A 27,809-nucleotide genomic window follows, 5' to 3' on the forward strand; every position below is an offset into this window, starting at 1 on the left:
TCCCTCCGTCCAGGCTGCCGGCACATGACTATGACATCAGAAAAGGTCCTTCAGTCCATCGCGAGCTGCCGGCAAGGGAGGAAGAGCGCACCGGGGGCCGTCAGAAGGTAAATATAATCTTTATTTTTTATTTTATTCTTTTTTTCACAGTTTCTATGGTACCCGGATCCAGAGGAGAGTCTCCTCTTCTCCAGGCCCGGGTACCATCCGCACATTAGAACACATGGATTCCGCATGTGCTTATCTAGTGATGCGGATGTCATGCGGTCTAATGCAAGTCAATGGCAGCGAAAACGCAGCACTTCAGCAAAATAATTGGTAGTGCTGCGTTTTTTTCCGCAATGATAATCCGCAGCGGAAATTTCCGCAGCATGTGCACAGCACATGCGGATTATCATTGGGGAACATGGCAGGCCTTCTACCATGCGTTTAAGCGTTTCTGCCGCTACGGAAACGCTTAAAAAACGCATCGTGGGCACACAGCCTTACTGTACAATGGCAGCGTCATTAAAAAGTATTAGGCTGTGTGCCCACGATGCGTTTTTTAAGCGTTTCCGCAATGGCAAAAACGCAGCAGAAACGCTTAAAAAACGCATGGTAGAAGGGGTATACGCTACACGGCTGGCTTTTACCTTCAGGTATGATAGGGCACGATTAAACTGACATATTGATTGTTGACCCCTGTCCACTCCTCCTCATGCCTAGGACATGTTGTGGCTCTGGCACCATTAGTTTTGGGGAATATGACTGCACACACTTGTGGAGTACCCTGTATGTTTCACATATATTACATGTGATATTGATATATATACTTCTATTTGGTATTTATTGTTATTGCATATATCCCTCTTTATTTATGAGGAATATGTAGATAAGGGACGTATTATGTTATTTATACACTCTTTCGTCTGGTCAATTGTTCTATGTGCCCAAATTATGAATTAATTAATATGCCAGGTTCTGCGCACGTGTTTCTCTTTTTGTGTATGGTGTACCATTTGTGCTATTTAATAAAAGGTATTTTTTCATTTTATCAATTGTTCTGCTATTCTCTATTGATCCATGGACTGTATGTTCGGTTGTTCTCCTTCTCTATGTATTTATACCGAATGGTCCGCCATTCTACGGTCCTTGCGCTGATCTCCACAGCTTGGATTTTATGCCAGAGACTGGATTCATACATTTCCATATCTGTATAGTTTTCCAGTGTTTTTTTCCTCTTTGCTCTCAGATAAGGTAGCAAAAACCAGCTGACAGATCCCATTTAAATGTGTGACCCTGCTGTGATGCACCGAGTGGCTATACTTAGTTTGAACAGTCATTCTGTGCCGGCAGAGTCCCTTTAACCTTCTAGTATCACTTTGTGGGCACTAGATAGGCCCAATTTAATCTATGAAACAGCCTCTCTTTGTTCTTAGTATTGCAAATGTGAGGTTACTAAATTCATGATTTTTAGTGAAGCATGACTTTGGAGCTTGCTTTTAATCTGCCACCCGATCATCCAAAAAACAGTCATTTGACAAATTAAAGACATTCCCATGTAGTAAAATTAGGCAATCGTGTATGTGTGTCTGAATTAGCTGCAATCTTACAGTATACTTTTATGCTCTGAATTGCTTACTTTAAAAGGAACACAATGGCGCCATTAACAACAGATTCTATTCTGCTGATTTTTTCGTAAAGCTACAGAGTGGACATTTCAGTATAGTTCTAGGAATGTGTTCACATAAAAGTATAAATTAGGCATTGCTATTATTAGTAGTAGTATGTTAGTATAGATCAAATATGTCCCACATTCAGTATTATCTGGTTATTGGTCCTTTTGGAGATGCTAGAATTAGATCTTATTTAATTAAAGAGGACCTGTCACTAGGTGAAATGTTGTCATTTTTCCACTTATTTCATCACTGCTGTTCCCATGAATATTCCACGTTTTTAATTTTAAAATCTGCTATAACGTTCCATAGATACGGGTCTTTTTATTTAGTGCTCATTTTTATTGTCTTTGCAAGAGGGCGTGGCTCACATACTTCTCTGGGGGTGGGGCTTTACGCTGCTCCGCATTACCCCCGTGAGCCACGCCCCCTTTCTAAAGATCATAAAAATTGGCATTAATTAAAAAAGCCTATATCTCTGGAACTGTATGGTGGAAAGAAGAAACTGGAATATTAAGGTTAACAGTGGGAATAATATAATAGCAAAAATTGGTCACTTTTGATCTGGTGACAGGTCCTCTTTAAAGAGGATATCTGGGACTTTGTAAAAGTAAATAAAGGAGTCTAAGCCCTTACAGGCAGGTAATTGCTACTTACCTGCCAGTTGTGCTTGGCGATGTTCTTCCCCGGCACAGAGCGGTCACAGACAGACTCAGCTGCCTCTGCTGATGTCACGTCGACACAGCGGGGGCCTTTTTTCCGCTCTGCTCTGTTGACAGGGTGAGACTGCCAACATCATTCTGATTGATGGCCGACTCCCTGCTGCCTAACTGGGGGGAGCCGACTCCCTGCTGCCTAACTGGGGGGAGCCGACTCCCTGCTGCCTAACTGGGGGGAGCCGACTGTCAATCAGCGTGATGTTTGCAGTCCCGCCCCATCGACAGGGCAGGGCGGAAAAGAAGCGGCTGCTCTGTCGAAGTGACGTCAGCAGAGGCAGCTGAATCACGGGCAGGAGCGGTCTGTAACTGCTCTGTGCCGGGGAAGGACGCCGCCGGGCACAACAGGCAGGTAGGTAGCAAGTCCCGGATATCCCCTTGAACAGGGGTGAGTGATATTAGCAAGAAAAGTCTGTTTTTTTTCCCAGAACCATTGCCACTTATGTTCGTAGGCTGTGACTGGTATTGCATTGACTTTAATAGGAGTTAAAAAGCAATGATAGACAGACAGAACCAAGACTAGAGGAAAGAAAAAGGAAATCCTTGATTCTAATACACGACCATGAGTGAAAATGAAAAATTGCATGGAACTACTGATTATTTTCATGATTAGTTCAGTGGGGATCTACAGTACATGGGAACGGACAGAGCTGAACCAACACCAGTGAGGAGTATGCGGGATGAGAAGTCAACATCATGCAGACACCAATTTTTACCTTCAGATTCGGCTGCAAAGACATGAAAGAAAGAAAGAGAAGTTTACAACACAAGACAGATAAATGAAGGCTAGAATTTACAAGGCATACATCAGTGGTGATGGGAGCATGCCATGTTAATAAAGCAACACTGTCATATACGACAGAGTATCGCAGAACTGCAACGGCGGAGCTCCTGGGTTACAGCAACATGACAATATTCACGCACAGCAAATGTGATAAATCCAATGTCCGACACGATGCAGCTGCGGTCAGCGAAACGCGCATGCGTGGTGGGTCACTGCACCAACAAAAGCAGCCTGTCTGTTTGCCAGAAGCAGTGTTTCCATAGGTGCTAGTTCACCTGTATCTCTGGGGAGGAGGCTCCACGAAGGGGATCGACCAACTGCATGAACAATTTCGCAAGGGAGCAAAATCAGAGTAGCAGGGAGTGAGAGGTTAATTCCTGAATTAATGAAGACTGACATAACGAAATAAGTCATACATCCTTATCAGGTCTAATGTAAACGATTAGCGACTCGAAGATGTCCTACGTGTGTGTTCAAAAGTAGCAAAGCTGGGGTGGGAAGAAAAAAAACAAACAAAAAAAAAAACCACACACCGTTCTCCAACAACTGCTATCGTGAGTAACAGTGAAGTAGAACAACCAAAAACATGTACTCCACTAGTGATTGCCAAGAAACCACATCAAACTGTTTTACTGTCACCCTGAGGCATAAGTGCCATGTGTGAACAAAGCCTAAGAGATGTAATCTGTGCTTAAGGCCCCAACTAAAAAGATCAACCTACTGCAATTACTCAAGGCAAAGCATTATCTACGACCCCCGACTAACAGAATACGGGTTTCTGTTCTCATATAGTCCAAAAGTCCATAAAGCAACAATGTCATATACCACAGAGCGTCTCCCACTCACACACCACCTCCTCATTTCGCCCCCTATCTGTTGGTGTACCCCAAGGTTCAGTTCTAGGACCCCTGCTCTTTTCCTTCTACACCTTCGGCCTGGGACAGCTCATAGAGTCTCATGGCTTTCATTATCACCTCTATGCTGATGACACACAGATCTACCTCTCTGGACCTGATATCTCCTCCCTACTAACAAAAATCCCACAATGTCTGTCCGCTATTTCATCCTTCTTCTCTGCTAGATTCCTAAAACTTAATATGGAAAAAGCCGAATTCATCATCTTTCCACCATCTCACTCAACCCCCCCACCTGACCCATCTATCAAAGTCAATGGCTGCTCACTCACCCCAGTCCCACAAGCTCGCTGCCTCGGGGTAACCCTGGACTCTGAGCTCTCCTTCAAACCACATATCCAAGCCCTTTCCACTTCCTGCCGACTCCAACTCAAAAATATCTCCCGGATCCGCACATTCCTCACCCACAAATCTGCAAAAACACTAGTACACGCCCTCATCATCTCCCGCCTCGACTACTGCAACCTCCTGCTCTGTGGCCTCCCTGCCAACACTCTCGCACCCCTCCAATCTATCCTAAACTCTGCTGCCGGACTAATCCACTGGTCACTCCTCTATTCCCCAGCCTCTCCTCGCTGTCAATCCCTTCACTGGCTCCCCATTGCCCAGAGACTCCAGTTCAAGACCCTAACCTTGGGATACAAAGCCATCCAAACCTGTCTCCCCCATACATCTGTGACCTAGTTTCCCGGTACTTACCTGCATGCAACCTCCAATCCTCACAAGATCTCCTTCTCTACTCCCCTCTTATCTCCTCCTCCCACAATCGCATACAAGATTTCTCCCGTGCATCCCCCCTACTCTGGAAATCTCTACCCCAACATATCAGGCTCTCGCCTTCTGTGGGAACCTTCAAAAGGAACCTGAAGACCCACCTCTTCTGACAAGCCAACAACCAGCAGTAACCATTGCTCCACCATACCGCTGCACGACTAGCTGTATCCTCACCTACTGTATCCTCACCCATCCCTTGTAGAGTGTGAGCACTCGTGGGCAGGGTCCTCGCTCCTCCTGTACCAGTCACTGACTTCTATTGTTCAAAATTATTGTAATTGTTGGTGCTATGTATATCCCTTTCACATGTAAAGCGCCATGGAACTAATGGCGCTATAATAATAAATAACAATAAGGCCTGGCCACAATGGGAAGAAAATCATAAACCGCCACTGTAATCTCTGTGGGTCAATCCTACAACAGCCTAACAACTTTTCTCCGCTTCTCCTCCACCTTCCGCCCAGGTACTGCCACACTCAATCAGGGGATAAGTGACCCCATTGTGCTACGGTAATGAATTCCTGCAGCGACCTGGAATTATCAGACATTTATGACATATCCCAAAGTATACAAACTAAACCATCAGCAGATGCAAAGTCCATACAGTAGTTGATAACAGGTGGCTAAAGTCCTGGTCGCTCGGGAATATATTATCACAAGGGGTAACTGACTGCAGCAGCCACATTCTACAAGTGAATATTTACTCAAAAATCAAGTGCAATGTTTCAACACCCAAAAGGTCTCAAGTGTTTGGGGAAAGCTTTACTTTTAGGAATTTGGAATGTCATAATCTATTCCTTCTTTTGGAGATATCCTAAAGAACATTCAAGTCTGTGAACCCAATGTAATACTCAGGGATGGACCAATTCTACTTATTAATGTGTATGGAAGTCAATATTGTCGCGAACACAAAATTGGCTCCAAGAGCAGCATCACTGGTATGTATCGAAATATATATAGTAAGTCCTCAAATAGATTTCACGTTTATCGGTCCAACAAACCTATATTTTTAGCGCAACTTCTAATTTATATTGTCAGGCTAGTTTCACATGAGTTGTGTTCTGCTAGTTGTTTTTCCATCTGAGCAGGATACAACTGATGACAATCCTTGTGCAATGGTCTAGCGCACAAAGCCAGGCAGAGAAACACTTTATGCAACCGTTTTTCGGTCCAGCTCAGCCTGGTGCCAACAGCACAACTGATACTGCAGGGAACATAGGCGCTCCTATAGGAAACTGTAAGATCAATTGTGCCATCAGTTTCAGGGCTTGTTCACACGACTGTATTTTCAACCCGAGAGCTATCCGTAAAAAAAACAAACAGCACGAGGATCAATGTTATTCAATGAGGAAGTGCAGATGAGTGTTTCTTTTCACTGACCAAATCTGTCTGTAAAAAAGCATGCACTAGTATCTTTCATAAGCTGGATGTCCATAGCCTTTATGTGCACCCTGTCCTAACAGTCATTCAAGGTAACTATTCAGAAACAGGCCAACAGTTTGTGAATTAGACATTTTACAATGCTCAAAAGGAACCTCTCATTTGAAATCTTAAAATCTTTTGTAGACTTTTTGTAAACACTGTCCATCGTGTTCTGGATTAAATATAAAATGTAATAGTTCTGTTCCTTTTGTTCTGTAAATTGCACCCAAAAGTCATATGCTACCAGAAATTAAGCGCCCAGTCAGCCTGTATAAAAATGACTGGTGGTGGCAGCGAGTAGTTCTTGGGTTATCGTGGAGATAGCAGTGACAGTAACGGGGTATATATCTATTCCACGAGTTGAAATCGGAGGTGTATATACCATACGCTCACTGTTAGTTTCCCAATAACAGGCCTATTAGTGGAGACTGCCTGCGACCTCCTCCTTTAATAGTCGGTCAATCGTGTAATTGTCTGGACGATCGGGGGCAGCAGAGAGCTGTTAGTGACAAAGAGATAACAGTGGGTGGATCTGTACGACTTCCCAGCCTGTGATATTTGATACTCAAGGTTTTATTTTATTTGTAATTCTATTCATCAGTTACTTAGTTATAACTATTTGATCATTTTCATTGATTTCTAAAATTGGCAACAGAATGTGGCAGCCATTACAGGTTATCAACTTATTGTGGCAGACCCCCAGAAACATAAACCTGCTGATTATACTTGTTTCTTTATTACTTTCTAAATTGTTTAACAGATTTGGCATCCTGGAAAACTAGGTGTGCAAGAAAAAAGGACACAGGATTATGCTATGCAATTAGGTAGCTAGTCTGTAACAGACCTGGGCAACCTGCGGCCTGCAGGCCACATCCTGCCCTCTGGCTGCTCAAGTCCATGGACTCACCCGCACGCCATTCATCCGATGCTGCCGCCCATTGTCACTGTTATCTGCATCCTCAGGATGCAGACAGCAGTGAATACATTGGTGGAGGACAGGGCCAACCGCTCCCATCTTCCACCATTCAGTGTGTGAGACAGCAGACGTGATGACATAATCTCATCACGCTGCTGCTGAAACTCCGTGCACAAGAAACAGGAGCAGAACACCGGGGAAGCGAGAGAGAGGTGAGTATGTGTTGTTTTTTTCTTCAGGTGTATGGGATATTTGTATGTACATATGGAGGCTATGTGGGGCTCACACTGTGTATATGGAGGCTACGTGTGGCTCACAGTGTATATATTGTGGTTATGTGGGGTTCACACTATATACAGAGGCTATGTGAGGGCTCACATTGTATATAGAGAGGCTATGTGAGGGCTCAAACAATGTATAGGGGGATGTCAGCATACTTAATTCTGCTCAATATTAAGTGATACAATTAACATTAATATAAATAATTACAATTAATATGTTAATATTGAGCAGAATTAAGAATTAAAATTCAGCCTATTGGTTTGGACCTCCACAACAGTCACAGTCTCTTATGCAGCCCCTCGGGAAAATTAATTACCCACCCCTGGTATGCAATCATAGTGGATACTTCGATCTGTGAAGGAACGCTATGCAAAAAACGGTAGGATGCTTTCAGCTAAGACTATTTGCTAAGTTGCTTAATGTTTTCATTTTAGATGCACTGGATAACTTAATAATAGCAGCACAGGTAACTAAAAGACTATGGTAATGGCAGTTTAAGGGTATGTGCACACCTTGAGTATTTGATTGCAGAAATACGCAGCCTCAAAAAAACATTGCCTTTTTGCTGCATGTTTTGCCTGTGTTTATTCAGTGCAATTAATGGGTGAAAAACGCAGGAAAAAACGCACAGAGAACTGACATACTGCAGATTATTTTCTGCACCAAATTTGCAAGTCAAAAATACTCCACGTGTGCATGACACTTCAGGTTTCTCACTTTGCTGGCATCAGGTTTTGTCACAAACACGCGCAGGAAAAAAAAAGCAACAAAAACGCACCAAATCTGCAATGTGTTCACATACCCTAAAAGGTAACTACTTGTGTACATTAGGCATTTTTCACACTGATGTCATGTTCATTGAGAACATTCCCGGTGTTTTCTGTACAAGGGATGGCAACCACAAGACTAATAATTGCACAATATATAAAGAGAACTTCTGGCTGTAAGACAGGCGCTTACTGTTAGCTGAATAATGTGAAAACATTTCAATGGATGATGATGTTATTTCTGTGAAAACGTCATTCAGATTCACAAATGGTAAGTGCAAGAGAGGAGAGTAATAAGGGAGCGTCTATGAGAGACTGGTGACTTACCTGCCTCTTCTGCATCGTTAGACATGATATTGTAAAGTGTATCCAGAGCATAGCCGATTATTTCAGAATCAGCACTGAAAGATACAATGTTCATTGAAAAAAACGTTCAGTATTATGATCGGTTAAAGTGCAAGAAGCGTAAGGGTGTGTTCACACTGCGTCTTTTTCAGCCGGTTTTGTGGAAAACACAGCAAAAAAATTACACAAAAGAATGAACATATTAATTTCTATGGAAAAAAAACTTGCTGTATATATTAAGTTATATGTTTGAGCTTCTTTCAAACGCTTTTGGCCTTCAAAAGACGCCAAGCATTTTGGCGTTTCTGTCGCAAATAACGCTACAGTTTTTTTCATTGATGGAGTTGAAATAAACATGCCAGAAAAAGCTCAGGAAAAAAACATGCCAGAAAAAGCTCAGGAAACTACCAAGAGATACTTCAAGTTTATAAAAGTCCTTGAGAAGAGGAGAGTTTCCTGAGGAGTCTTCTGCTTGGAAAATAGACATGTTTGACTGCTGGAAAAAGACACAGTGTGAGCACATAAAATCTTTTTTTTATGCTTTTCCTCTCTTCTCAAGGCACTTTTGCCTCCGCAGGAGAACTGAAGATACGTATAGAAAGTCTCCTTGCCAGAAAAGAGGTTCTGCACAACCACTCCAAGGGCAGGTGCACACGGCCGTTCTTCTCTCCATCCGAGAAAAATGGTCGGATTACGCTGATCAGACTTTGATCAGAGTGGGATCAGTTTTTCTCAGAGGTGGAGAAAAAAAAAATTCTCCATCTTCTCCATTCTGTCAGTTTGTGATAATCAGACCACACTTGGATGTCATCCGAGTGCGGTCCAATGTTTTCCATGGTCCCATAGACTTGCATTGCCAATCTTGATTCGACACTTGGATCAAAATCGGACATGTCACTGATTTTTTTCCTCTGACCACTTAGAGGAGAATAACATGTGTATGAGTGCTATTCATGAAAACCAAGGATAGCGATCAGACATTTCCTAGCCTATAAATAGGTGATAAATATCCATGTTATGAACACATCTCCATGAAGAATTCACACATAAAATAATATGGAGAAGAACTGATTTGATACTTCAAAAAAAATTTCTGAAAACAATGTTAATTTGTGTGACATCAGCAACTTAGATACACAAGTGGAGGTATAGCCACTGATTGAGGAGTCAACACTACAGTATATACAGAAGTGTCTATTTAGAAGAATGATAGCAGAAAAGAGAATGGTGTCGCCCATTGAGATCTCTGCCTTTTGCTAAATTAAAGCCAAAACATTCACTTCATGTTTGTTGCATTGTTTTCTACCCATGTGCACTAAGACAAATAAATGGAAAAAATGGGCATTAATAATTTGAATAGAGCTATAAAGTTCAAGGTTTCTGGTAGTAATGGAAGAATAAAAAGGTTAAAATATGATGAACAAACGCCTTTTTTCAACTCTAATTTTATAAAAAAAAAGTAATTGTCCCTTACCGGTCAGTCTGTAATACACTCAGCAGATGGTCCATTGCCTGGGTGCCAACCTCAAGACGGTATTTCTGGTCATAGAAAGAGAAAAGAAATGTTTTTGTTGTCTTGTTAAACTATACAGTACAGACCAAAAGTTTGGACACACCTTCTCATTTAGATTTTTCTGTATTTTCATGACTATGAAAATTGTACATTCACACTGAAGGCATCAAAACTATGAATTAACACATGTGGAATTATATACTTAACAAAAAAGTGTGAATCAACTGAAAATATGTCTTATATTCTAGGTACTTCAAAGTAGCCACCTTTTGCTTTGATGACTGCTTTGAACACTCTTGGCATTCTCTTGATGAGCTTCAAGAGGTAGTCACCGGAAATGGTCTTCCAACAATCTTGAAGGAGTTCCCAGAGATGCTTAGCACTTGTTGGCCCTTTTGCCTTCACTCTGCGGTCCAGCTCACCCCAAACCATCTCGATTGGGTTCAGGTATGGTGACTGTGGAGGCCAGGTCATCTGGCGTAGCACCCCATCACTCTCCCTCTTGGTCAAATAGCCCTTACACAGCCTGTAGGTGTGTTTGGGGTCATTGTCCTGTTGAAAAATAAATGATGGTCCAACTAAACGCAATCCCGATGGAATAGCATGCCACTGCAAGATGCTGTGGTAGCCTTGCTGGTTCAGTATGCCTTCAATTTTGAATAAATCTCCAACAGTGTCACCAGCAAAGCACCCCCACACCATCACACCTCCTCCTCCATGCTTCACGGTGGGAACCAGGCATGTAGAGTCCATCCGTTCACCTTTTCTGCGTCGCACAAAGACACGGTGGTTGGAACCAAGGATCTCAAATTTGGACTCATCAGACCAAAGCACAGATTTCCACTGGTCTAATGTCCATTCCTTGTGTTCTTTAGCCCAAACAAGTCTCTTCTGCTTGTTGCCTGTCCTTAGCAGTGCTTTCCTAGCAGCTATTTTACCATGAAGGCCTGCTGCACAAAGTCTCCTCTTAACAGTTGTTGAAGAGATGTGTCTGCTGCTAGAACTCTGTGTGGCATTGACCTGGTCTCTAATCAGAGCTGCTGTTAACCTGCGATTTCTGAGGCTGGTGACTCGGATAAACTTATCCTCAGAAGCAGAGGTGACTCTTGGTCTTCCTTTCCTGGGGCGGTCCTCATGTGAGCCAGTTTCTTTGTAGCGTTTGATGGTTTTTGCAACTGCACATGGGGACACTTTCAAAGTTTGCCCATTTTTTCGGACTGACTGACCTTCATTTCTTAAAGTAATGATGGCCACTCGATTTTCTTAATTAGCTGCTTTTTTCTTGCCATAATACAAATTCTAACAGTCTATTCAGTAGGACTATCAGCTGTATATCTACCAGACTTCTGCACAACACAACTGATGGTCCCAACCCCATTTACAAGGCAAGAAATCCCACTTATTAAACCTGACAGGGCACACCTGTGAAGTGAAAACCATTTCCGGTGACTACCTCTTGAAGCTCATCAAGAGAATGCCAAGAGTGTGCAAAGCAGTCATCAAAGCAAAAGGTGGCTACTTTGAAGATCCTAGAATATAAAACATATTTTCAGTTGTTTCACACTTTTTTGTTAAGTATATAATTCCACATGTGTTAATTCATAGTTTTGATGCCTTCAGTGTAAATGTACAATTTTCATAGCCATGAAAATACAGAAAAATCTTTAAATGAAGTGTGTCCAAACTTTTGGTCTGTACTGTATGTGCTTCAATATAAAAACAAAGGTGTCCGGGATGCCAACCTGAGAGGACGCATGTGAGATGCAGGGCTGTGGAGTTGGAGTCCATTTTGGTGGAGTCGGTATAAAATGGACAGACTCCAACTCCTAAAATATATAATAAATTGGGTACAGCAGTTCAATGCAGTTTGTGGGGAATATTTTTTCATAAGAATTTGGGAAAGTTATGAAATGTCCTATAAATGTCTGTCCTATTCCTGATCTAAGGGTCTAGACTTTTAGCTGAGATGAATCTGTGCTACAGTAAATTTATCACTTAAACATGAGCCATGTATGAGGGAGTCGGAGTCGTGGAGTCGGTGTCATGGAAATTGAGGAGTCGGAGGTTTGGCTTACCGACTCCACAGCCCTGGTGATAGGAGCACCCACCAGGTGCTGCTAAAATAACGGCTTTCCCACTAAAGCACTGGCCAGCAGATCTACCTGAATGGGCCCTGGAAGGCAAAGACCCCTGTGACCGCATGCACCACCGCAGCTGCACCGGCTACGGCATCTCGGCGCCATCCTGGCCTATGACGGAGATGGCCTGCATTCCACACTATGGTGACTTTTGCAGGAGAGGCTCCGGTCCCTTCGAAAATGGAGAGGGAGGACCTGGCTGGGAATCCTGGTCCCAGCTCCGAATCCGACTCCCTGCAGATGCATCGTGAGGTGGGGTTGTGTGCCCCTGGGCCTAGCTCCCAGAACAGAGGCCTGCCAGCTCACAATGGACCTGGGCATAGAGCATACAAGGGCCTTCCTGAGTCCACCCCACAGCACTCTGGTCCTCGCACCCAGCAGCCCACCAGACCAGGGAGATCATTTTCTAAAAAGGCCCACACATATTCAGGCTATGGGAAGGTCACATACCTGGGAGAAACCCCCCTGAAACTAGGCCACACTAAGGACACAGAGGAATGGAACTCGTCCCCTGCCTCATCAGATGACGAATGGATGGAACATGAGACTCCTTCATCCTCCTCTACTTGGAAGAAGTACCCAAGTCATTTGCCCTCTAAGGAGGACTTTAAAACTTTAAAAGAAGCTTGTAGATCTGAAATTGCATGCTTGAGAAAGCACCTCGCAGGCCAAATGGACACTCTGGAGGGGGTCCACGATGTTACCAGATCTCATGTAGCAGATCTTCAACAGTTGATAAATATCTCAAAAGAGAGCTTTAAAAGACCTAGAGTGCTCTGAATGCTGAGCTCTGTATATCCCCGCCCACACCACTGATTGGCAGCTTTCTGTGTACTCTGTACATTGACAGAAAGCTGCTAATCAGAGATGAGGGCGGGTTACACAAAGCAGTTGACAAGAAGCACAAGGCAGCTAGTCCTCTAGTGATAATCTCCTGCTAATAAAACATTGAATTTATTGAAACAGCAAAACACAACCCAATAAGTGACATCGCCAGAATCAGGGTCTTTGCCTCTACATTATGCTGCTCTTAGAGTACATAGCAAAACATGTTGACACATTCCTTTTAATTCCTCTGTTACAAAAAAATAGGTTGAAAGTGAAAACAATGGTGCTTTTTATTTATTTTTTACCATTAGAAAAGTCCAAAACATGATAAAAGGTAACGTCAGAAGTTTTGATCAATGAGTGTCTGTATGCCGAGACCCCTGCCGCTAACTAAAACAAAGGAGTGCTGCTCTCATCCAAGACAGGGTCAAAAGAAAGGCTATGAGCATCTGGATCTGCGCCAATCAATACTTTTCACATATAATTGACCACTTTATGTTTATATTGGGTAGTTCCAATATGGGCTTTCTTATGTATATAGGCAGCTCCACTTGGATATTATGTACAAAGTAGTTACTTACCCATATTCAGGTCTCGATGGAACTATTCTATGTATTTATATATATTTTCTCTTTATATGTGGCTTACCATTTATGTATTCAATGCTGTTTAATCACTTTTATATGTAAATGTCTATCATACCATATACTTGATGTTGTACATCTACCTGTTGGAGCTATGTGAATAATATTTTGGTTATTCTCTATACATTGTATAGGTCCAGGTGCTCCACCTCTCTGTCATCTGTGTTGCGCCTTGTTTTTATCTTGTGCATTTTTGTCCTTTATATGTTTTCAATAAAGTCTTGGGAATTTTTAACTCAGGCCATGTAGTTAATCTTTGCTTTAGGTACATTGGTGCTGTTGATTCTTAACTGGGCCCAAATGATTTATTGGTGTTTATTTATATAATTGACCAGTGAAAAAGGATTTGGACCAAAAAGTTAAAATTACTATGTGTTTAGGAAGTCAGAGATCAGACAGTTGTCAAAGTTTGGAATAGTGACAATCAGAAGTAGTCAGAATATGTGACAGCGCATTCATGAGTGACAATATGGCTGCACTTTCCGACGTTACTTTTAATTAATGCCTCTTTCTTCGGCACTACGCAAATTTCAGACACTATTTCTAGTATTGTCTGTGGTCACACGAGAAGTAACATGCAGACAGGAAGACACAGATCGGATTGCTAATAAATTACAGGAACAGCTCACTTTTTACATCATGAGGAGTTTGCCTATATGCATATAGTACCCAGCATAGCCACATGATCCATGTTCCTAGCCAATAACATACCTTGGATAAGGATTTGAGGGCTCGTACGGCATCTCTTCGGTCATCAAGTAAGGTTGATGAGGCAACTCGATCACAAAGCTTCTGGATCTGCGGATTAATAGGGAGATCATTAATACCTATAAGTACAATAGAAAACATGAACCATAGATTAGTTAGGTAAAAATGACCATATAGTTAGCAAAGAAAGCGGTGCAGAAATCTTCATTATGACAAACACCAGTGTAGGACATTTTTTATGCCTTATGCCATATTTTAATGTTTTCACCAGCCATGCAAGGAGAACTAGAAAAACAAAACCTGACACGATATGGATCTTATACTCACAGGAATACTTAAAGGTGGTGACCATACACATGAAACATCAACTAAATGTTGCCGATGCCTGTCAGTAATTTACTCACCTCTTCCTGCTAAGAACACATACACACTAGGCTGAGTCCATTGTGGCCGTTTATGGCAGAGTTGGGACACAGCCAGCAGCTAATTAATGTATATGGATTCATATCAGGTTATACATTTAGGTTTAGCGTATACGCCAAAAAGTACACGATAAACATGCCTGAGGAGCCTCATTAGTCAAATGGAGACCAAAAGAGTGTTCTTCAGACCTCCATCTGACTGGAGGAGGTCAGCGTATTACAAAAAATAAAAGGCATGGAATAGTGTAGTAGATTGTGCTATGCCATCCATAGGACTCACTTAGAAAGCAAAGGTATACTTTTTTTTCATATTGAGTCAATGGGTATGCGTTTTCATGGTGTTAAATGGATAGCATTTGATCGTATGGGTTGTCAATGCCTGTTATTGATGTCTAAGAGTGGCATCTATCACACTAAAAGGTGTTCTCCAAGGGTAAGACATTGATGATCTATTTGTAGGATAGGTTATCAATATCAGATTGGTGGAGGTCCAACACCCAGCACCCACCCACCTGATCACTCTGCACTAGTGATGAGCGAACGTGCTTGGATAAGGTGTTATCCGAGCAGGCTCAATTCCTAACAGAGTATCTTCAGAATGCTCGGAAAATATGTTTGCGTCGCTACGGCTGCATGTCTCGCAGCTGCTCGCCAGCCGCAACACACGAAGGGATTGCCTGTTTGTTAGGCAATCCTTCCAAGTTCGTGATTCGAACATATATTCCGAGCACTCCGAAGATACTCGGCTAGGACTAGAGCGTGCACCCAAACATTGAATGCGCAGCTCCAGTCAGTGTAGTGGCTGCACTTCAGCCATAACCTTCTGTGATCCTCCAGTGAAAGGTTTCACTTGTCCCAACAGCTGCAAGCACAAGCACACAGCCCTTCACTATGCCGAGAAAGGTCTACAGCTCTTTTTTTAATTTGTACCAAGCAGAATAACATTACAGACTATAAATACAATTACATAATGCAATCCTGCCAGAAAAAGCTTTCTTTACTGAACGAAGGCTAAGGAATGATGGCATTTGGCATCAGAATCAATAACCGTCTCCTACTGTATAAATAGGGGAAAAGCTCCAGCACTCCGCAATCACTCTACTATAGCAATTATTATTTTTCTATTTTAAGTCCAAGAAGCTTTTTTTTTTATTCACACTTAGCCAAAAGCTAACGCCTTATGCCCATACACAATAAGCTGATTGCTCCGCCAAGGGCTCTCTCTTCTGACCCCGGAATTCTCGGCAGAGACCTCCTGTGTCCTCTATGAGAGCGTCGTTACCTTTGACGGTGGCTTATGTCCTGAAGAACAAACGGATCGTCCAGCAGAAAATCAACGAGTCTGGATCCTTTTCCCTTCCCACCCCATATCACCTATTGATATATTATAGACGGTCAGCTGATTCCATCAAGATCGGCAAGATTGGCTGACAAGTGTAAGAGGGCCTTTTGAGGCAGAGAATATTTTGGCCCTACGGACATTTTTTTTCCTTTTTCCTCTTTCCATTCTGACAGTTATACTCAAGATGCACTATAGGAACCATTTTTTGGTACATATACATTGATGTTTAAATAGTAACCACACTTTTTTTTTATACAACAGTAGAAGTGTTGATATTTACTACTAAAAGAAAATGTCTCTTTCTCCTCTTAACTGTCACATTTTGTCTCTAGCACTGATTCACTCTCTAAAACTACTCAAATCTGTCTACAAATCTGTCTGCAATAAAGAATCAGATTACACTGGCTGGCTATAAAAATCTATGGAAAGGAGAAGCTGGCTGTAGACAGAAGTCACAAGAAGAAACTGCTATGACTTTTAATACAGAGGGAATAAGACCTCATACGAATGTCCATTATTCTTTCATGTGTTCCATCAGTGTTTGTCACAGATATAAGACGTACCTGTAGCAAACTCGGACAAAGTACAGCCCATGGGTAACATGTGGCCCTAAGGATGTTCCGATGCGGCCCGCAGACGGGACAGTAAAAGGGCTGAATTCAGGAGTGCCACACACCATGCGCCGCCCCTGCTCAGTGTGTCACTTTCACTGGTATCTCCATCCTGGGAATGCAGATACCAATGAATACAATGATGGAACAGGGATCAGTCAGCTCCCTCCCCCATCACCGAGCCTCTGCAACAGAAAATGTGCACTGAAAAAAATAAAAATCAGTTTTTCAAGTATGATAAAAAAAATTAGCCTCTGAGCGATACCCGATTGTTAGAAATTTCGCATACAAGTCATATAATGGCCAGGAATATACAGAAGAAAAGCAGGTCATCTAGTTTTTTTTGTTTTCTGGCATCCACTGATCATCTTATTAGAGCCATAATCCACCACCCGATCCTTCCTACCAAAGCCATCAAGGACATCACTATACGCATGAAATGGTTGGTGGGTTAAACATGAAAGGGCATCTGTCAGTAGGATCAACCCTCCTAAGCCGTCTATATGGTCATGTAGGAAGCTGAATAAAAGGATATCTTGGTATCTGTAATCCGATGTCTTATTTCAGAGAAATCCACGTTTTTCTTATTGTAAGTAAGGTGTTAAGATCAATAGGCCAAACATAGATCCTGAGAATCTGCTTCAGAAATATAAGAAAAGGCGTAGATTTCTCTAGAATAAGACATTGGATCGCAGATTTCAAGGTATCACTTTATTCAGCTTCCTATGACCTACATGCCCATATAGATGGCTTAGAAGGGGTGATCCTACTGACAGATGCCCTTTAATGTATGATACCAGTCTAAAATATTTACCTTAAAAGGAAACCTTATCACGAGGTTTGTCCTGTATGAAGTAAGGCCAGTACCTGCAAACCCTCATATACAGCATTCTATAATGCTGTATATAAGCCCCCAATGTGGCCTGCAAGACAAGAGAAAGTTCTTTTATTATACTCACCTGGTCCGATGGGCGTCTTGATCCGGCGCCTCCGCTCTTCTTGCTTCGCGTAGGTGATGCTCCCTACCTCGTCCTGCATTGCCCTCCTGCACAGGCACACTTCTCTGCCTTGTAAGGGGCAGAGCAAAGTACTGCAGTGCACATGTGCAGAAAAAGGCCACAGAGACCTGGCGCATGCGCACAGCGGTACTTTACTCTGCCCGCAACAGGGCAGAGAAGTGCGCAGGAGCACGATGCAGGACTCTGTGTGGATGACATAGGATGCATCATCCACATGAAGCAGAGGAGGATGGCATTGCAAGAAGAGAGCCAGGACCAGCGACACCCATCAGACCCGACTGCCCCGTAGATCAGCATACTAAAAGGACTTTTTCTTGTCTTGCAGGCTGGATTGGGGGCATATAAACAGCATTATAGATTGCTGTAAATCAGCCTTACCTCATACAGGACAAATCTAGTGATAGGTTTCCTTTAATCGCTCTCACAAGCAACACTGCTTATCTTGGGGAATATAGTACAATTGTATATTGATCCTGTCCGATGAGGGCAAAAAGTGTTGTGCAGAGTCGTCTGTGCAGGTCTATCTGAAGCTGGGTTACTTCTGTGCGCTGCCATATGTACAGAGCCAATCTCCTATGTAAGCAATGCTCTGATGAAGAAAAGCTCTATATACATACAGCGCCCTATAGAGAGACAAAACATGGCTTTGGTACACAATGGAAGCGCAATACGACAGTGAGTGGGAGGCCTTAAAGGGGTTGTTCAAAACCATGATATCAATGACCAAGTCATAGTATAACATGCAAAAAGGAGAATGAACAGGCTTTTATAGGGCGCTGCTGATCACACTAAAAAGATGGAAAACATAGCAAAGAACCATAAAAAATAGGAACTTATAATATATACGTGAGTGGCGATTCTTCATCACTCACAGAGACGCCACAAAATCAGGTTGGCCGGTTAGTTTTTCTTTATCAAGCTATTCTTGGAAGAGGTGATCCATATCAGATAAGAGAGGGTCCAAAACCCAGACCCCTATGATCACCTGCTCTCAGCTCCGGTGGTGGCCAGATGTACACAGTGAACAGAACAGATCCCATATCCAGCACCTGGGATCAGCCACAGCAGTGACCGAAGCGGGGTCTTCTACTCTGCACACATCCAGAGCTGATGGCTAGTGCTCGGTGGGGGCAAGGTGTGGAACCCCTCAGGTCTGATAATGATGACCTATCCTAAAGGCAGGACATCGATATCGTAGTCCTGAACAACCCCTTATACTTATTGCCGGCACAGGGGCCCCCTCTCCTCACTTTACAGTGGAACACTCTGGCATAGCCCCAACCCTAGGCCCCCAGGTAGTGAGGGATCCCCCATGTATGTGCTTGATTCCCCGCCCCTATGATGAATGACACCGTGCCAAGGCATCCGCAGTGTGGGTGAAGCTATGCAGACCCATGTACCAGCCACCCAGGCGAATACATGGGGTCTCTGACAGAGGCAGAGTGCAGCCCCCTCAGTGCAGTGCCAGGACAAAACATGGCGGCCACACACCTCATAAAGCCGAGATCGGACACCTCCGTGACGTCATGTAATGTATAGGAAGCAGCCACAGGCTGCAGCACTCACAGTCTCGGCTCCAGACGGCTGCACCCCGGAGCTCTGCTGACCTCCCATCACTCCCCTCAGGAAATTCATGGTGAAGGCTGCTGTCAGGTGAGAACGTGCCGGAGGATCGGGAATACAGAGCCCCAGCACTGGACACTCAGGCCCCGGTGCTGTGAAGACGCGGCGGGGTGAAGGGTGAAGAAGGGGCGGAGGGTGATGTCAGGGTACACGGCTGAGGAGTGATGACGTGGGCATCCAGGAATGAGACCAGGAAGCGGTCGGCGACTAGCGCATGCGCGGAGGACGTGGCGGTGACGTGTAGGGTGCAGACTTGTGTCACATGACCTCTCTGTACAACACACGGCTGTGGTCCTGTAGCTCCTCTCAGTAGTGTCCAGGTAGGTGAGGGCTGCGGGACAGTCGGTCACATAGCGACATGTGTCGCTCTACGGCAATTCTCAGGAGAGCCCCACTAGTAACTAGTCACTGGAATGGAATTACTGCAGTGAGGGGGATAACGAGGCCCAGGTATAACTGAGAATACAGCTGGTTTGTTTTCTTTAGTAGTAATTACGTTATATACTGTATATATAGATAGAGATATATATATATATATATATATATATATATATATATATAGATACCAGCTTTATGATGATTTCATGGCTTTTTAATGTTTTTCTTAATGCCTTTTTAGGGAATTGCCCAGTTTTGCACCAGTCCTGTTCGCAGCACCAACACTCAGAAGAGTGGGCGGAGCGTCGTGGGGAGAGATTTAAAAGAGCGCCCCCGACAGTCACCATAATGTATAACACAGAAGTGCTATAAATTATTACAGATGTCCGGGGTATAATTTACATCACAAAAGTGGCATAAATATGATGATTCTGTCGGCTGCTCCGTCACTGGCACCGCCCGCTCTTCAAACTGGTGGAGCTGGCTGAGACTTGTGTATAGACACGAAAAGGTGAATTCTATCAAAAGTGAACAATCAGAGCTATGTGTAATCTTTTTATATTATATATTACTGTGTTATTGTCTATAACCCCGCAGCCGTATTACTGTGTTATTGTCTATCTAATCCCGAAGCCGTATTACTGTTATTGTCTATAACCCCGCAGCCGTATTACTGTGTTATTGTCTATAACCCCGCAGCCGTATTACTGTGTTATTGTCTATCTAACCCCGCAGCCGTATTACTGTGTTATTGTCTATCTAACCCCGCAGCCGTATTACTGTGTTATTGTCTATCTAACCCCGCAGCCGTATTACTGTGTTATTGTCTATCTAACCCCGCAGCCGTATTACTGTGTTATTGTCTATAACCCCGCAGCCGTATTACTGTGTTATTGTCTATCTAACCCCGCAGCCGTATTACTGTGTTATTGTCTATCTAACCCCGCAGCCGTATTACTGTGTTATTGTCTATAACCCCGCAGCCGTATTACTGTGTTATTGTCTATAACCCCGCAGCTGTATTACTATGTTATTGTCTATAACCCCGCAGCCGTATTACTGTGTTATTGTCTATAACCCGCAGCCGTATTACTGTGTTATTGTCTATAACCCCGCAGCCGTATTACTGTGTTATTGTCTATAACCCCGCAGCCGTATTACTGTGTTATTGTCTATAACCCCGCAGCCGTATTACTGTGTTATTGTCTATAACCCCGCAGCCGTATTACTGTGTTATGGTCTATAACCCCGCAACCGTATTACTGTGTTGTGGTCTATAACCCGCAGCCGTATTACTGTGTTATGGTCTATAACCCCGCAGCCGTATTACTGTGTTATTGTCTATCTAATCCCGCAGCCGTATTACTGTGTTATTGTCTATCTAATCCCGCAGCCGTATTACTGTGTTATTGTCTATCTAATCCCGCAGCCGTATTACTGTGTTATTGTCTATCTAATCCCGCAGCCATATTACTTTGTTGTCTATCTAATCCCGCAGAATTCTCATCCAGTGTGAACTGCATAATGGCGAGGAAAAACCCATTCAACCTTGTTGGCATAGCAGACCTACTAGTTGTAGAGTGCAGTCGCTGGTCCCGAATTCTTCCACAATGTAGCCCGTTACCAGGAGGCGCTCCCATTAATGCATGGCTCCGTGGCCTGTTGTCTCTACAGATTGGGCGAGAATTACAGCGAGAGGGAATGATTCGTGATGGAGACGTGCGTGAAGGCATTATGGCCATCAGTGCTGTAGGAGGGGCGCTAAAGATGGACCCCACTAAGTACCTTAACCAAGTGTCAGTGAATGAGCTGATCAGACAGTCAGCAGGTGCTGCCGCAGTCGCATTAGATGACATAAGTGTCCCCGTGGAGGTAGATATTTGCACCATCACAAATGCCTGGCCTGCAGACTTCCCTGTGCAACCAGTTAGCAACATCATTTCATTTGACCCTGCCCACTGGGCTGCTTGGTTACTGACTCTTGTGCCTGGAAGTACTGGATTAGTGGCCACATGTCAAGCCTCTAATGCTCCAGCCGGAATTAAACCAGTGCCTGTCAACGGGGAACTTCATCCTTGGGCAGTGGCAATGTACATTGATGTTAACATCGTGACTGGGGCAGCTATGAAACAACGCGTTGAGGATGACTTGGCCATCTTGGAATTGTTATTGATCATTGCTCTCTTTTCCCGTCGATCGGCTGCACGTCATGGTCAGATCATCAACTTAATAGTGTTAGGGATTACAATTGTGACCAGTGGTGGGCATATCACAAATGGACAAATTCGGAAGATTATTAAACAATCTAATGTAGATACAGTTGACTTCACCCGAGAGATGGTCCTGAAGGGATGGGACTTTTTCTCCATGCATTGTTTGCATGGGATGACAACAGGAGATGACTTCAGACAATTGTTCCAACTGCTTGAAGCTACCGCCCGACCAATTTCCCTGTGTCTAGCATCTTTGTGCCAACAAACTGAGCTCAAGATGTTAACTCCGATTGTGACAACTGTTCGAGCGATCAAAGATTTCCAAGACTTCCCATGGCAAGAACTCTTTGATTTGATAGTTCTTCAAACAGGGACTGATGAATTGGGACCTATTCAGCAGTATGGGGCATATATAGCCACCCCTCCATCAGCACCCCAGCCAGTCAGCACAGCTGTTACTGATGCTCCTCCTGGAGGTCACTGGGCAGGGTGGGAATTGATTCAGAGAGAGCGTCCCCAAGGCCACATGAAGATCTCCAGCTTTGTTAATAGCCTATATGCTGCCATTCAACTAACAATCCAGGTTGGTGGTAACATGGCTTTGAGACAGTATAAAGTTTTGCAGAACCATACTGTGCCACTTAAGGACATCATTGATAACTGGATTGTGCGGTATGTACAAGCTCGAGCAGTTGCTCGAGGAGTTGCTGCTGTCAGCCCTGCAGTCGCTGCTAGTGCTGGACTCCAAGCCATACGAGCTTTGCACTTGTAGTGATGCAGTTACTCCTCATGCGGACTAGTTGGCATCCTGCAAGGAAATCTGTAGTCTGTGTTGGTAATTAAAGAGTGTACCCAAGTGTTATCAATAGTGCCTTCTAAAGTACATAAGAGGCAGTATCTACTCACCGATGTATTTGTAAGTTATGTCATGCCCTTCTTCTCTTGTTCAAATGCATGTATTAGAAATCATACTACACCACTGCACAATTTCTGTTTTTAAGAATTTAAAAAAATAAAAAAAAAGAAGACATTGTCTGCGACTATTTTGGAATTGCAATTTGGCACAAAACCAAAAAGCTGCCAAACTGCAGACAGGTCATGTGCAACATGCGTTGAAGTCTGTGGAATCAATGACCTCCCCATTGACTAATATTAAATGATATGTTATATATGTTGCTGAATGTACGTGACTTACATTGAATTTTATCCTGGAAAGATCGCTTGTGATCAGCGACCAAAAAGGAAGCAGGTTTTGAAAAGCTATATCTTGATCTCACTACTTTGCTTTTTAAATGGTTGTCCAGGATTAAATCAGTATTCTTTTGGCCCTTTTTTTTGTGAATTATGATGGTGTGCGATGTGCGCACTGTCATGACTCCCCTGTATGCTCTGTGTGAGTGTGCTGCTACATGGCCGTATTTATGCCATTTGCATTCTTGTGATCATGTGCCAATTAGTCTCATCACCCGGCTTCTCGCAATACAAGGGAATCTGTGTGACACATCCTAGTGCTGTCTGTTTTGTTTTTTCGGACAGATACTGACCCATAGAGTGTCATAAAGCCATTCACGCATCAGTTTTAAAAACAGATTCTTGTCTCCGGCCCATGAGACTTAGACAATGTCTTGTTCTCATCCGTTTGTGGATCAGACTCCGCTAAGGGATAAAAAACGTTCAGTCTACCTGCTTCTGTGAAGGAATAGACTGCTGCAAATAAGATGATACATGAGTAAAAAATGATCAATTATTTTCTCTCAGATTGAAACAGTCATGCAGATGTGTGAATGAAGATGTTCTCCCCCATTATTCCCTGTTTGGTCCATATTTCTGATTACTGGCTACAGCATTCCTGTGTATTATATCTCTAAGGCAAGTAATTGGCTGCAGTGGTCACACATGCTGTAGTCATGACAACAAAGACCAGGGCAGCAGCAAAGACATGGGTGGGTATTGGTGTGTCTGTTATTTTCTATGGTGTTGTCAGGTCATCAAATCTGTATGCCCACTCTACAGGATAGATCATCCATAGAAGATTGATGGAAGTCCAACATCCAGCACGTCCGCCTATTTAACTGTTATTTGCTCTGACGGCTGTCAAATGGAAACACTTTGGACGGAACTCCTGCGCTGCTCCATTCATAGTGTACTGCACTGGCTGCTTCCAGTTACTGCAGCGCAGCTTCTATGTACTATTCTCAGTAGCAGTGCTGCAGCACCGAGCAAAGGCCGCTACACTTTGTACTGAACTGCGTTTAGGAATTCCATTTGGCTGATTGGTGGGGAGTCAGACCCCCACCGATGTGTTTCTGATAACCCATCCACAGGATAGGTAATCAAATCCCTATGCCCAAAAAAAACCTTTTAAACTCGTTTTGATACCCAACATACATGTATAACACATGCTGAGTGCAGGGGTCTGGAGTAGGCTCAGGTACTCAGCCAGCTGCACACATAGCAGGCGCTGGCTAGGTTACACAGCCAGCATCCACCACTACATCAGTGAATGGATCAAGCGTCTATCGCTGCTTTTTAAACGGAACTCTGCAACTGATTCTGTTGAGGGAGGGCAATGGCCCTTCACGGTTGACCAAGTGAGTGTCAAATTATTATGTTATAAGGTTGATTGCAATCCACAGAAAACCAAACGGAGACAGTGCTCTGTATGGGAGGATTCAGAGAATCTCTAATCCCGTTTATTTCTACTTAGCATTTTATATTGTTTTGAATATATCGATAGCCAGTCACCTACAGCCGTACTACAGTATTACAGGCTTAGGCCAATGTTAGTGCAATTATTACGGAAACACACATATGGTCATGTATCATCGCTAGTTCGGCGCATGATGGAAATTTACAAGGTTACCCATCCTGGCTCAGACTAGTCAGATAACGGGAGCAGGGTGTCTCACAGAATGTTCTTGTGAGAAAAGGTTAGTGTGGGAAAAGATGCATGAGAAAAGAAGGAAAGAATGTATGTTATGCAAAGAGTATAATAACATGATTTTGAATCAGGCAGACAAAATGGAGTTGCTATAGCATGAGTATCACTATGTCCTTTACAATTCTTTCTGGCAAACCCACAGGCAGCCTGAATCAGTCTGGCTGAATGACTGCTGCTGTGAATGTTTTACTCTGAAACATTGCCACATTTCAGAAAAAATATACGTTGAAAAGTCAGCCGGGGTATATGCACTTCAGATGACTAGCCCAAGACCGAACCTTGGAGTCTTCACGTGGCCCTGCTACTTATGAGTGACAGGTCTCTCCGTATATACACAAGGAGAGACCTGTCAGTGTATGGGAGCCGGGCGGAAAGAAGCTGCTGGGGACCTCCCTTGTAATAGTCATCCGAGACACATAATCCCCAGCCAAATTTTCTCTGAATTGCTGCAATGTTTTAGAGTAAAACATACATGACTGCCATAACGTAGCCAGCATCTCATCCATTGGACAGCATGAATCAGCTGATAGGTTATCTTCATTCTCCTTAAATGGTAGAGTCAATTACACCAGCATTTACATGGAACAACCCCCCTGGCACGCTGATGCAAGGACTCCACATACCCAATAGATTACTGGCCGATCATCAGGATACAGGTACCTCTCCTGACTACCCCATACATATTAGACTCGACATCGCTATGTTCAGCCGACATTAGTCTGTGTATCCGGGCCTCAACCCTTGCATCTCCTATTGGTTTTAGAAAAGTGCTGTTGGGTCAGAGGACTTTCCAAGTATGGCTTTCTCTTTAAACACCGCAGGGCAGAAATCATACAGCCAGTGTCTGATGCATGCTGCTCATGGATCAGGCAGCAAGTATCTCAGGTTCACTTTAAAGTGGTTTATCAATCCCTTAAAGCACAGTTAATTGGCCCATAATGTAAAAAATTGTGTGGCTGAACGACACTCTGCGTTATGCAATGACATTGGGAAGCAAAAGGGGGACATGATCACCAGTAACTATGGAATGGTGAAGAACTAAAAAGGCAAGTATATTATACATTTTTGTTTACAGAGTTGACTGTGATTTTTAGTGGTAGGTTAACCTATAATTGCAGAGTGGCGTTTTGACAGCTGCCAGCCCTTTAATTTATTCTTGCACTGTGAGCAGGTCTCGGGAAGGACTTTCTTACAAGCACGCAGCGTTCACTATTGAACTTTGCAGCGCTCGCAGTGAAATATTACGTCCTGGCCTGGATGTATTTTGTGGGCAGAGTTAGCGTGTGATGCGCTCCCATCCCTCAGAAGAACACAGCAGCGGCAGCCCTAGCGTCTCTTCCTGTGATGTATATACTGCAACCCCTATGTCTCCTCCTATAATGTATATACCGCAGCCCCTATGTCTCCTCCTATAATGTATATACCTCAGCCCCTATGTCTCCTCCTATAATGTATATACCGCAGCCCCTATGTCTCCTCCTATAATGTATATACTGCAGACCCTATATCTCCTCCTATAATGTATATACTGCAAACCCTATGTCTCCTCCTATAATGTATATACTGCAGACCCTATATCTCCTCCTATAATGTATATACTGCAAACCCTATGTCTCCTCCTATAATGTATATACCGCAGCCCCATCTCCTCCTATAATGTATATACCGCAGCCCCATCTCCTCCTATAATGCACATACTCCAGTCCCAGTGTATCCAATGTGATGTATATACTCCAGCCCCAGTGTATCCTGTGTGATGGATATACTCCAGTCCCAGTGTATCCATTGCGATGTATATACTCCAGCCCCAGTGTATCCTGTGTGATGGATATACTCCAGTCCCAGTGTATCCTGTGTGATGGATATACTCCAGTCCCAGTGTATCCTGTGTGATGGATATACTCCAGTCCCAGTGTATCCTGTGTGATGGATATACTCCAGTCCCAGTGTATCCTGTGTGATGGATATACTCCAGTCCCAGTGTATCCTGTGTGATGGATATACTCCAGTCCCAGTGTATCCTGTGTGATGGATATACTCCAGTCCCAGTGTATCCTGTGTGATGGATATACTCCAGTCCCAGTGTATCCTGTGTGATGGATATACTCCAGTCCCAGTGTAATCAATGTGATTTATATACTCCAGTCCCATTGTATCCAATGTGATTTATATACTCCAGTCCCATTGTATCCAATGTGATGTATATACTCCAGTCCCAGTGTATCCATTGCGATGTATATACTCCAGTCCCAGTGTATCCATTGCGATGTATATACTCCAGCCCCAGCGCATCCTGTGTGATGTATATACTCCAGCCCCAGTGTATCCTGTGTGATGGATATACTCCAGCCCCAGTGTATCCTGTGTGATGGATATACTCCAGCCCCAGTGTATCCTGTGTGATGGATATACTCCAGGCCCAGTGTATCCTGTGTGATGGATATACTCCAGCGCCAGTGTATCCTGTGTGATGGATATACTCCAGCCCCAGTGTATCCTGTGTAATGTACAGTACAGACAAAAAGTTTGGAAACACCTTCTCATTTAAAGATTTTTCTGTATTTTCATGACTATGAAAATTGTACATTCACACTGAAGGCATCAAAACTATGAATTAACACATGTGGAATTATATACTTAACAAAAAAGTGTGAAACAACTGAAAATATGTCTTATATTCTAGGTTCTTCAAAGTAGCCACCTTTTGCTTTGATGACTGCTTTGCACACTCTTGGCATTCTCTTGATGAGCTTCAAGAGGTAGTCATCGGAAATGGTCTTCCAACAATCTTGAAGGAGTTCCCAGAGATGCTTAGCACTTGTTAGCCCTTTTGCCTTCACTCTGCGGTCCAGCT

At 43.5% G+C, this 27,809-nt stretch overlaps 2 protein-coding genes across 6 annotated transcripts in view; one reads left to right on the forward strand and one right to left on the reverse strand.

The window, feature by feature from the left end:
• USO1 (USO1 vesicle transport factor) overlaps positions 1–19,626 on the reverse strand; it is a 61,739-nt gene extending 42,113 nt beyond the window's left edge. Inside the window, exons 1-4 of one of the 2 annotated variants that reach the window (XM_073637646.1) lie at positions 19,367–19,626; positions 14,410–14,496; positions 10,050–10,114; positions 8,558–8,631 (exon numbers count right to left, since the gene is read on the reverse strand). In XM_073637646.1, the coding sequence (XP_073493747.1) occupies positions 8,558–8,631; positions 10,050–10,114; positions 14,410–14,496; positions 19,367–19,435 (295 nt within the window). In that variant the 5' untranslated portion in view covers positions 19,436–19,626. The remainder of the gene's footprint in view (positions 1–8,557; positions 8,632–10,049; positions 10,115–14,409; positions 14,497–19,366) is intronic. The other variant, XM_073637654.1, reaches the window with a different exon arrangement.
• LOC141152996 (uncharacterized) lies at positions 19,590–23,047 on the forward strand. 4 transcript variants are annotated; one of them, XM_073637682.1, is made up of 3 exons: positions 19,643–19,873; positions 20,043–20,312; positions 21,300–23,047. In XM_073637682.1, exon 3 carries the CDS (start codon positions 21,326–21,328, stop codon positions 22,784–22,786), a length of 1,461 nt encoding a protein of 486 aa, XP_073493783.1. In that variant the 5' UTR covers positions 19,643–19,873; positions 20,043–20,312; positions 21,300–21,325; the 3' UTR covers positions 22,787–23,047. The 4 variants fall into 4 exon arrangements, with proteins under 4 accessions (XP_073493766.1, XP_073493783.1, XP_073493775.1 ...); XM_073637687.1 differs by having other exon boundaries at positions 19,667–19,743; XM_073637665.1 differs by lacking the exon at positions 20,043–20,312 and having other exon boundaries at positions 19,590–19,743.
• Positions 23,048–27,809: the final 4,762 nt, after the last annotated feature.

The sequence above is a fragment of the Phyllobates terribilis genome, unplaced genomic scaffold (genome assembly GCF_046119375.1).
Source record: "Phyllobates terribilis strain yellow unplaced genomic scaffold, ASM4611937v1 Scaffold_1__5_contigs__length_1240528914, whole genome shotgun sequence".
In the NCBI taxonomy this organism is placed as follows: domain Eukaryota; kingdom Metazoa; phylum Chordata; class Amphibia; order Anura; family Dendrobatidae; genus Phyllobates; species Phyllobates terribilis.

Excerpts from the sequence above, each read along its gene's own strand:
- LOC141152996 (XM_073637665.1), top strand. The coding sequence starts at position 21,326 with ATGGCGAGGAAAAACCCATTCAACCTTGTTGGCATAGCAGACCTACTA.